General features: G+C 42.4%; 1 protein-coding gene across 1 annotated transcript; it reads left to right on the forward strand.

The window, feature by feature from the left end:
- The first annotated feature begins 2,272 nt into the window (after positions 1-2,272).
- AVPR1A (arginine vasopressin receptor 1A) lies at positions 2,273-9,562 on the forward strand. The gene is made up of 3 exons (XM_063134998.1): positions 2,273-2,310; positions 2,986-4,148; positions 9,276-9,562. The coding sequence occupies exons 1-3, from the start codon at positions 2,273-2,275 to the stop codon at positions 9,560-9,562; spliced, it is 1,488 nt and encodes a 495-aa protein (XP_062991068.1).
- The last annotated feature ends 2,820 nt before the right edge of the window (positions 9,563-12,382 follow it).

Raw genomic sequence — 12,382 nt, forward strand, 5'->3', positions numbered from 1 at the left:
TAATATTACTAAGTATATTGCTTGTATAATCAGCCCCTGATGAACAACCCACTTGAAAAGGATACGGCACTTTTCACTAATAAGTAAATGACATGTTGTGGTTCACGTTGTGCTCTGCAATATTTAACTATGGTCAAATATGGAAACTCCATTTGCCTAACTTTAGAACCCTGCATCTAAGGCTGCAGTGGGTAATAAATCCAGGCTGTTAGCATTTTCTAAATGCATTATTACACTGTGGCTTCAATGGAAACAAAATATTCCCTATGTCAAGAGATGTGTAATGATGATATCTCTAAAAAAGATGTTTGATGTATTATGGTTTGTCCTGTTTTTGTTTAAATTCATATGCCACTTTTGGTATTATTTATTTATTTATTTATTTATTTATTTTATTACATTTATATACCGCCCCCCAGCCGAAGCTCTCTGGGCGGTTTACAACAATTAAAAATAGTAAACATTAAAAGTACACAAAAAATTTAAAAAACATAAAAACAGTATAAAAACAACAACAGTATCCATTTAACAGTATCCATTTATTATCTGAAATCAGCGAATGTAGCTTACAATTATACAATATATAAATAATGCAGAACCTAAATATTTATTTGAAAAATGCCCATGTATTGGAAATCTAAGAACTGCTTACAGATTAAACAAGCACAGAGGCTGCTCCATTGAAAACTATATAGCAGAGCTATATTGAAAAACTTCCATCACTACTGTCTAATATCAGATTATTTCACATCTCATTACAAAGCAATGAGGTACTGTCTTAACCTTAACCCCCACCCCAGCCATGTGCAAATATAGGTACTAATTCAGGGTAACACTCCATGCAGCTGATGAAGTGGACTCTGAGCCATGTAAGCTTTTGCAATAATAAATGCGTTACTCTTTAAGGTGCCACAAGACTCGGTTTTGCTGCAATAGACTAACCTCGCCACTCCCGCCAGAGAAATGATCTCAGATGGTATCACAATTATCTGAAAAGTATTGTGGCAGGGGCAGTGGGTGAGAACACAAAGGTAGGAGCATGGATAAATGGGGATGTTGGTTTTTATATATATATCCAATGGATATTAAAGTAATAAAACAATTCTCTATTATTCTGAAGTGGGTTTGATTACCATTCTGTAGTTCTAAGCATGTTTATTCAGCAGTTAAATCCCTCTGAGTTTAAGAGAACTTATTTCCTAGGAAATATGCTTTGCATTTCAGAACTAGTAAAATCTGACCATCAGTCCTAAAAAGTGAGGTTTTGAACCAGCAACACTTGCAAGACACATATTCCCAAAAAGAAAAAGAAAATTATTGAAGTGTTTGTTACTTGTGCCCTCCCCCAGTGTGGAACAGTGTAAATCATCAAGGCACCGTTTCAGCAGAGCAGATTGCAGCCTACTCAGTAGCATGTGCTTAAAATCCACCCTAGAAATGAGAAATGTGACCCCTTTGCTTTACTTTGTGACTAACGATCAGGCTTGTACGTTATTCTGTAATTGCATGTTCTTATCACTGAAAGTGCTTTAAACACTTTTCATATACATTCATGGTTGCCAAGACAGGATTACTCTCACCCTTTACCTGTTTCTGTGTGGTAAGTGTCTTTCATTTTCTGCTGGTTTTAATTCTAGTCTAGTTAGTCCAGTAGACATATGTTATTGGGGAATTTCCGTCACTGTAATAATGATTGATTATTATGAATTGTATAAAGGCAAAGAGTCTGGGGAACAGATAAAGATCTCAGAAGGAAACGCAGAGGGCTTCAACTCTCATATCACTTACCTTTGCTTCTCCAAGTCTCCAAATAAAGGCGTCCACGCTTGATGTTTCCACCTTGCTTGCTCTCTTCGTTCCCTTGACTTCTCTCTCCAAGTATCAGCCACCATTGTCCTCTGTCTCTTACATAGGTGTCTCCTTCCACAAACACTTTTTCTTGCTTTCAACTCTAAGGAAGCAGCCCTGTTCTATGATGGGTAGTGAAGTTACACATCCGAAGAATATCAATCAGCTCCATGATTCACTGAGAGGAAGGGAGAAAAGAAAAGAGATACGGAGAGTTATGATCCCTCGTGAAAGGCAGGAACAGCACGGAGTTTGCCAGCTTCTTTTTTCCCCCTGACAGGGCTCGTGTACTGCATGAAATTCAACAGGTAATGCAACTGGCACACTTTATCTGTTGATTGAGTTCTTACAGTTAAAGATGCAGGAATCCTGCACAAAAAGACAGCAGGAAAAGAGTGTGTGTGTGGGGGGGGGGGATTCCTACATGGATTCTCCACAGAAGGTGGCTGCAATCAACATCAAGTATTAACTTGGGTGTCAGCTGTCACAGAAAGAACGCTACAGCCATAGTGTGGCTTTCCCAAACCTGGTGCCCTCTAGATGTGTTGGACTACAACTCCCAGCATCCCCAGCTGGGAGTTTTAGTCCAACGCATCTGGAGGGCACCAAGGTTGGGAAAGGCTCCCGTCAGGGTTTTTCGAGCTTTATTATAAGGAAACGTACACGTAAGCTGGCCCTTGGTTCCCAGAAAGAACGTGGTCGTGGCGTCAACAAGCGCAAACCAGACTGTGAAATGCGAACGTCTCTCGCCACGGCTGAATCAGTTGAAAGAGTTGTGAGGGGAGACTCGGGCGCCTGGGCTGGGCGCCAAGGTGAGGGGGCTCGAGAGAGCGGGAAAGGACGGCTTCTCTGAAGGGAGTCGGGGCTGAGAGACGGAGAGGAGGGGAGCTAGCGAGAGAAAAGGGGCGGGAACTGGGCTAATTCCTTTGGAGCGCGGAGGAAAAGGTAGAGGCGCGAGCGCAGGGGAGCAGAAGCGCGCAGGGCGCCCAAAGAGAGGGCTGGCGCGCAGAATTCAGGGAAAAGAGCGGCGGCAGCAGCAAAGGAGCGAGAGGAGACGAGGGCGGACAGAAGGACTTGTGACTAGTTTCAGCACAGAAATAGGAAGATTGAGCCCGTTCTCCCCGACACCTTTCTCAGCCACAAAAAAGAGCTGGAGAGGAGCTCTCCGGCACCGCAAGGGACAGGCGGCGAGGAGGAGGAGGAGAAGAGGGAGTCGGTTTCAGCTGAGGGGAAAAGGCGGGAAAGCGAGCGGAGAGACCAGCAAAGAGTGCGAGGCGAAAGCGTCGCCGCCTCCGCCATGCACTTCGGAGACAGTCCCGGCGGCTCGCCCTGGTCAGCGCCGCCGTCCGCTTGGAACGGGAGCCAGGGCTGGCTGAAAGAAGCCGGGTTATCCGGCGGCGGGGGCAGCGCGGAGCCGCCGTGGTCCGACGGCCGCGCCAACAGGAGCAGCGACCGCTACGGGCGGAACGAAGAGCTGGCCAAGCTGGAGATCGCGGTGCTGGCCTTGACGTTCGCCTTGGCTGTGCTGGGCAACTCGTTCGTGCTGTTGGCGCTGCACCGCACGCCGCGCAAGAAGGCGTCCCGCATGCACCTCTTCATCCGCCACCTGAGCCTGGCCGACCTGGCCGTGGCTTTCTTCCAGATCCTGCCGCAGCTCTGCTGGGAGGTGACGCACCGCTTCTACGGTCCCGACGGGCTGTGCCGCGTGGTGAAGCACCTGCAGGTCTTCGGCATGTTCGCCTCGGCGTACATGCTGGTGGTGATGACGGCCGACCGCTACATCGCCGTGTGCCACCCGCTCAAGACGCTGCAGCAGCCCTCGAGGCGCTCGCACTGCATGATCGCGACCGCCTGGGCGCTCAGCCTCGTGCTCAGCGTTCCGCAGTACTTCATCTTTTCGCTCAGCGAGGTGGAGAGCGGCTCGGAGGTCTATGACTGCTGGGCGCACTTCATCATGCCCTGGGGCCCCCCCGCCTACATCACCTGGATCACCGGTAGCATCTTCGTGGCGCCCGTCCTCATCCTGGCCACGTGCTACGGCTTCATCTGCTACCACATCTGGAGCAACGTCAGGGACAAGATGAGGCGGCAGCGGCGGCAACGGGCACCGCCACGAGGGGGCGCCCTCCGCAAGGGACTGCTCCTCACGCCCTGTGTCAGTAGCGTCAAGAACATCTCCCGCGCCAAGATGCGCACTGTCAAGATGACTTTAGTGATCGTCTCTGCTTACATCGTTTGCTGGGCGCCCTACTTCACTGTCCAGATGCGATCTGTATGGGAGGCGCACTCCCCTTGGCTTGGTAGGTACAGGTCCATGGTGCGCTGAATCTCTCACTCTCTCCTCCACCTAGGCTGCCCAGGGTTGAGGTCAGTGTGACACCAGACTTCCAGACAGAAACTACCAGCACGGAATGGAATGCACAGCTCCTCTCCACAGTTACTCATTGCCTTCTTTAAATATTAACAGAGGGGTTGAGTTGAGTTATATGAATGTTGAAGTTTTTGCAGTTAGGTCTCTCAATTCTGCATCTGAACCTTACATCCCAAGCCTAAAATAATTTATTCCAGTTATTTGGAAGCAATCTGCAGTCTGATCCTATGTATTGAACAGTGGGCTTACTCCCAAGCGAGCGAGCAATGTTTTACATGGTTGCTTAAGGGCTCATCTACACCAAGCAGATATTCCACTATGAAAGTGGTATGAAAGCGGTATATAAAAGGCAGGAGCCACACTACTGCTTTATAGTTGTACTGAAGTGCACTGACAACTATTGGGAGTTGTCAGTGCACATACCATATACTGCTCTCATACCACTTTCATAGTGTTACATCCTGCTTGGTGTAGATGTGTCATGGGCCCCAACATTTGTCAGTGCACTTCAATACCGTTATAAAGCAGTAGTGTGACTCCTGCCTTTTATATACCGCTTTCATAGTGGAACATCCTGCTTGGTGTAGATGAGCCCTTGCTTTCAAGCACTGCATTTAAAATCATATACTCTAAAGATGACCAACTAAAACTCTGATGCTCTTTAAAGGGCACCAGTTTGGGGAAGACTGCCCTAACCAATGCATCACACTGCATTATTAATTAGATCTGCAATATTAAGGGTGTCCTCCAGATGTTTTGGGCTGTAACCCCCATTAATTCCAGCCAGCATGACCTGTTGGGGAAGGCTGATTTAGATTTTAACACAGTTCTGAAGTAGGTTCACAGATTCAAAATGGTAGAGCACACCAAAATTATAACATTTAACCTCTGGTACCAAATCAGCTGTTGCATATAACAGCTCTCTACCGATCATAGCTTGGAAGATGTACTTCAATCAAATACTTATTTGAATGAAAAACCCATTTGTCATTGCTGCTTTCAGTAAATGTCATTTTTTAAAAGGAAAAAAACTTGCTTGCCTTGTAATTTTAAAATCATTTAATTGTGCAAATAAGAATCTATTATGAAAAAGTACACTCTCTGATATGTTCATTATCTCTAAAACCCAAGTATCTACAGCTTTCCCTAACTAGAGCTGTTGGAGCTGTAATGTATTTGTTGACTAATAGCCAAAGGAGGAGAATACAAATTAATTTTGTACTTAATTTCATCGGATACTCAAAATATACCTAACACATCATTACTATGGGAAATTTCAAAGAATAGTGCAAGATATTCATAATGGATACATTTGTGACATATACATTTTAATGTGATCTCTAGGAGCTATCCAGAAGGCATTCATGAAACATATCTGCCATGGCATATATTTTTTAATATATATATTTGAAATTTTACCCACTAAAATTACCTTGTCAGAGATGTGGGACCCCAAGGATCAAGCAGATTTTTCTTTACCCAGCCTTCTGTATTTACAAATTAGACATTTCCCTGGTTAATATTAATTAGTTAAGTACAGGTAGACTCTAATTTAAACCCCCCAAAACTGATCAGTATAATATATAAAAATAGGCTTATAAGGATGTTTCAGAGTCAGTAAAGGACAATATGACTTGGCAAACCCAATCATGTCCATCTAGAAAAACCGCTATGAGTGAGAAAAGAGAGATAATAGTAATAATCCCCTGTTAAATTTCTTCCCAGATTTTGAGGTTTTGATGTACTGGAACATTTTACAGGAGCTACACTGAAATTCACTTTTCTCGATCAAAAATAACTAGAGTGAAATCCTTGAAGTGGAGTGGAATTTGGGAAATTTGCTTGTCCCTCCACCAATTAAAAGACTTCACACCAGATCCTTGCTAATTTTATCTCTGTAACACAAATGCACTATACAAAACCTCATTATAAATCTTAATAGTAGATGGGATCCTATGGGGAGAAATACTCCCTAAACTCAGTGCGTGATTAATGGTTTGTAGGAGACCACATACCATCCTAGAACTGAATTGCTTTTAATGCCAAAGTGTAAACAAAGAAATGACATTGCAAGGAAATTATGATCTGTTTGTACCATCAACTAAACAGAAAGTTATTCAGAATATAAGACAGCATTAGATCGTTTGTACTAGAGCAAAACTAAAGCACAGTTGAGTTTACTAGTAGGTATTTAGACTGAGCAAGAACAGTACACACAGTACACAGAAGACTTTTAAAATGCCTATAAGCCTATGTTCCACCAAGCAAAAATTCAGGCTGGAATGCAATAATGGCTGTGTTAGTACACATTGCCACCTGTGGGGCAGAAATGGTGTTGAGAACAACTGAGAGCATCCTAATGGTGCAGCAGGCTGGGTTGCCTATATAACATCCAAATAGCCATCACTAGTATCCAGTGTATCTTATCAGCATCTCATAAAGCTGTTTCACAGCATAGGCTTGCATGAGGGAGAGGTATGGTTTCGTGCAATTAGGACAGGCTCACATATACAGTATTTTTATAAGACGGCTTTCCCCAACTTGTTGCCTTTCAGACATTTTGGACTTCAACTCCCATCAGTTCAGTCAGCATGGCCAATGGCCAGGACTGCTGGGAGTTGTAGTCCAAAATATCTGAAGCACTATAAACATTTGGGGCACTATAGAGCTAGCTATGTCAGAGTAACTACTCACCTTTTTGGTTACTTCTAAATGGGTGCATCTTTTAATTGAATGATTATTGGTTTTAAGATGCGTTTATGCTAGCTTAGGTATATTGCAAGCCACTTTGAAGGCTTTTTTATTTATTTATTTATTTATTTAAGGATTTTTATGCCGCCATTCATCCAAAAAAGGCTCTCATAGCGGCTTACAAAAGTATTTCTTGACAGTCCCTGCCCACAGGCTTACAATCTAAAAGACATGACACAAAAGGAAAGGGGATTGGGAGGGAGGAGGGGGGAAAGGAAAGCAAGTTCAGGCACTACAATCTTAGTTGGAAAGTTCAGCAGTTACAGTTGACAGCAGGAGGGAGGGGGCTCTCAGCTGGAGCTGGACCCAGGCATGGTGGAGAGGTGCCTGGCTGCTGCTTCCTCCCTCACTGGTGGCCTCTGCAGAGACAGTTGGTAGCAGGAGGGAGGGGGCTCTCAGCTGGAGCTGGACCCAGGCACGCTGGAGAGGTGCCTGGCTGCTGCTTCCTCCCTCACTGGTGGCCTCTGCAGAGACAGTTGGTAGCAGGAGGGAGGGGGCTCTCAGCTGGAGCTGGACCCAGGCACGGTGGAGAGGTGCCTGGCTGCTGCTTCCTCCCTCACTGGTGGCCTCCGCAGAGACAGTTTTTGCCTTGAAAAGTGGAGTATAAATGCCTAAATATATAAATAAACAAACAAAGGCAGCAGTATAGCTTTCCTCTACTTTCAAGCACAGGATGTTGCAAATTATCCCATGTCTCATTAATGCTTATTACAACTATATGACTAGGATATTAGCACCATTCAATCATACATTTTACAACAGTATATTACTGAGAAAGAGTTCAATAAAAAAATTACCACCAGTGTCTAGATTAGACATTCAAATATGTAATTTGGGGTACAGTCGTATGCATGTTTAGACAGGAAAAGAAAGTCCTACTGGACTTTTGTCCCTGTCTAAACATGCATAAGATTGCACCATTAAGGGTGTGGGTGTGGGTGTTTTTTTTGTTTTTTTGTTTTTTGGCTAAATGATTTCCAGAGTGATCCAGTGGTATAGTGGCAAATTTTGAAATACAGATGTGTGTTTATGTACGTGTAGATATAGTCACTGCTTTTCTATGGTGTAGATTGAAAGGAACTAAAGCTCTGGTTAAAAACTTCATCATAAAGCAAAGATATTCAAAACAAACTACTAATAAAATATCACACTTTAGTTTACAGAGAATTACTGCAATCCTATGCATAGTTCCCTTGGAGTAAACACTATTGAATTCATTGATGCTTACTTCTGATTGCATAGGTTCAACTTTATAGAGGACGAATGTGTACCCAACCATTCTTTGTATGATGGATGAAGTCTTTTATCCCCCTTGGCCGGCACGACGTGAGGGGGGGAAACAGCAGTTGCAGTGGGGAAAGGGGGGGAGAAAGGCCTCACATGTAGGCACACATGGGCCATGTGAGGCAGGGGCGGGGCTTAGCCTATAAAGGCCAGTCTTGCCCCGTTCTCGGCCTCTCTAGAGACAGTGACCACTCTGGCACCTTTTAGGTGATTGACATATCTGGAGCTCCTGCTCCTCGTGAGTTTTATTTATTTATTTATTACATTTCTATACTGCCCAATAGCCGGAGCTCTCTGGGCGGTTCACAAAAATTAAAAACATTCAAAGTATAAAACAACAGTATAAAACCATAATATAAAATACAATATAAAAGCTCAACCAGATAAAAACAGCAGCAATGCAAAATTACGAATTTAAAACACCAAGTTAAAATTTATTTATAGACTGTTAAAATACTGGGAGAATAAAAATTTTACGGCTCCCGTGTCAGGATATGGTATGCTTTTGGAGATCCTCCTGCTTCATCTACTCAGGGTTTTACAGCTCTGAGTGGGGGTGATGTGGAGTGATCTCCCCACACTTTCCAAGTGTTGTATAAGAAAGGGGCTGGGTTACCCGACTCCTGGCTTAAGAGAGTGGCTCGTCCTTAAAACTACCATAGGCAAGTAGCCTGAGATTAGGACATATTGATTTCTGCACTTTTCATATGCAGTTCCAGGGAGGGGTTGAATCTCCCTTGATGTTTAAATAAAGAGCCCCTAGTTTATCCCAAGCTCTGGTGTCTTCCTTCTCTACTCGCAACTGCTGGTTTTAGTTTCTTTTGAGGATGTCATATAAGATATTACATTGGCCTCATGCAATTGTCTGCATACCAAGTCCAACTAATCTGTTACTTTCAGATTTTAGATCCTGCTTGGCCCTTTTCATTTTTTTTAATTAAAATCACAGTGAGAAATAAATGGTTAGTGACATACTGTATTGTAGGTCTTTGCTCAACAATGCTCTTCCTTTTCTTGACAGAGTCTGAGAACATTTTAATTACAGTCACTGCCCTTTTGGCCTGCTTGAACAGTTGTTGCAATCCATGGATCTACATGTTCTTTAGTGGGCACCTTCTGCAAGACTTCATGCAGAGCTTCCTGTGCTGTCGAAAAATGGAACAAAGGCTGAATAAGGAAGATTCCGAGAGCATTAGCAGGCGACAGACTTCTTACACTACTAACAGAAGTCCAACAAACAGTTTGGACACATGGAGAGAATCACCAAATTTGTCGCAATCTATTACATTCATCCCCATTTCTTCCTGAACCGTTGATTTAAGAACTGGTGGACTGAGTGCCAGAACAGCACTTTAGCACTTTAGTTATGAGTTAACATAAGGTCAAATTTATCATTTTTTATTATAATGATAGTTTTGCATTGATGTAAAGGAAAGTTATAAAAAGTATATGACTGTATTCAGTGAATTTGTGGGTAAATATGTAATATTTTTCTTTAAAAGGCAATTAGCTTTAAATGCTTGTTTTTAGCATAATATATAAGTTGGAACGTTAAATTCAGTTGCTTCTAAACACAATAAGAATATTTGTACAGATCCTCACTTGGAATAAAATCCTGTGTACAGTTTCAATGTAGCCCTCATGGATGAGCTATCTGGATATAAGACTGCAATATTGGTATATTACAAAGATCCACATGGTCAGGGCTATTGAGTGGTAAAATCTGTAAAACAATAGCAATGATATCTTAACTGGAAATTAGTAGTTCCTGGTTAAAGAACATCCTGGATACCATAGTGAATATAGTCCCACAAAATTACTGAAATTTGATTAAGCATAAAATGTCTGTGGTTAATTCTTCATCCAAATCCTACTGGAAACAACAAAATCTAAGTGAATTAGCCTAATCTAAAACTATTTTGGGTTATCTGATGCATATGGGATTTATAGCCAATAAAGGTTTCCCCGTTAACTGTAGTGTCAGGGAAGCAATAGTGACAAACGTAAAGAGCAGCATGCAGGAAGCTGTATTATATCTCCTCTGTACATCATAGCTCTTTCTTATGCAAGAAGCCTGTAGATTGTGGTCATTATCTTTATATCTGAGTAGGATTAAGCTCCTGCTTATTATCAGCTTTGGTCCCTGAGCTTTGATTATCATTTTAATGTTCTCAGAGAAGAAACAAATGACAACATCTATCTCCATCAGTTTAAACTGTCAATGTTTTATTGAGATGTTTGGCATGTTTCAGACTTGTTTCACATGTGCTGTTGAAATCCATTCACATGAAGGGAATTGAAGGGATCCAAAATAGGGTGGCCATATGAAAAGGAGGACAGGGCTCTTGTATCTTTAACAGTTGTAGAGAAAAGGGAATTTCATCAGGTGTCATTTGTATGCAATGCAGCACCTGGTGAAATTCCCTCTTCATCACAACAGTTAAAGCTGCAGGAGCCCTGCCCTCTTTTGTATCTGGTCACCTTCATCCAAGAGGCCTCAAGCTGTTCCTCAGGCCTCCAAATCCTGGCACATGACAGGTAAGGTCTTTGTGCTTCATACAGCCGCCCTGAAGCTGACTGGGTCTTTCCTGCCCCCTGTTGACTCTGTGGAGCTAGCCAGTTCAGATATAAGGCAGGAGGGTGAGGGTGGCTCAGAGACATCTAGAAGTTGATGCTCCCCTCCTATCAGTTTCTAGATTGTTACCATTTATTTTAAAGTAGAACTCATTTCATTTAGAAGTTTAGCTGAGGCTTGGATGATTGAGTCGTGACTTGGAATTCAGAATTATATGTTGCATTGAAAAATAACCACGATTTACCCAGTGTACCATATGTGATATTTTCATCAAGTATTTGCTTTATTTGTTGTTTATTGGTTATCATCACATCTCTGTGTGCCACATAAGAATAGAAAAGTAATATGTTCTGCCTTTGCAACAACATTATTCTGCTGGTTTATATTTAGTTGATCACACAAAAAAACCACCCAGGATTTTCTCAGTAGTACCACTGACTGTGTAATTATCTTACTGTATATATATATATTTACATTTAATTTTCTTATCTATGGTAACACCATATGTTTGTCTTCCCTAAATTGCTTCTTGCTGGTTCCAAAATATAAAATCTCAGCAATGACTTTATACATTTTCCAAGTATAGTACATGGCAGAATTACAAATGCTTGCTCTGTGGCAATGTTGTGAGGGCAATTAAATCTACATAAGGAAAAGATGCAAAGAATTTTTTCCAGATAACTCTGCAGTGTTAAAAGTATAACTCTGAGCATTATGGTACTTTCCCACATTGTTGGCTACTGCGGAGTGGTGTTGTTCAAGCTGTGTCATTTTGTTAGTTATAAAGGTGTACACTCAAATGAAATACGCAAATCGTGAAAAATGAAAATGCCCATCATTTGTACTTGGAGAATCTCAGATTATTATGGTCCTGATAGAGACTCTCCCACTGCAGATATAAACATATATGCAACAACCAACAGCCCCATTTCTCTCTTTAAATTTGATTGAACTGTCAAATCTTCATTGGCCTTCAAGTACAGTCATCTATAAGAATTCTAGAGAAGCAGGCATTTCTTCTGTGTTTTTTTGCCTTACTAAATCAGGACCCCAACATGGGGTATAGTGGTCTTTAATCCTTCCCCCACTAAGGTCCTAATCCAGATTGGGCAGCTCTGCCTACAATGTATATTGCCAAATAGTAAACTTTTGCTTTAGTGGATCATAATTTGGCAATAAAGAGAGATAGAAGCTACTGAGTCTCCCCCACCCAGCCACCTCCCTCCCTCTCTCTTTCTTTCTCAGACACACACACACACACACACACACACACACACACACACACACAGAGGGCCAAACTAAACCTACCTTCAATAATGCATAGCTAAGCTATGCATGATTGTATCCTCTACTCTTATGGAAACACACACAGCCCAAATTTGAATCAAGACCATGGTGCTTCAGAAAGGACAGTTTACGTTTTCTTCTATCCCCACCCACCCCATTCTGAAATTTCACCCCCTGCAATGCGGGGTGGGTGGGTGGTGGTTTATAAAAATAAAAAAGTCTCAATTGATTCCAATGAATACTTTTCTTACATTTTCCCATGGGGG

Source organism: Elgaria multicarinata, chromosome 9 (genome assembly GCF_023053635.1).
Source record: "Elgaria multicarinata webbii isolate HBS135686 ecotype San Diego chromosome 9, rElgMul1.1.pri, whole genome shotgun sequence".
Taxonomy (NCBI): Eukaryota; Metazoa; Chordata; class Lepidosauria; order Squamata; family Anguidae; genus Elgaria; species Elgaria multicarinata.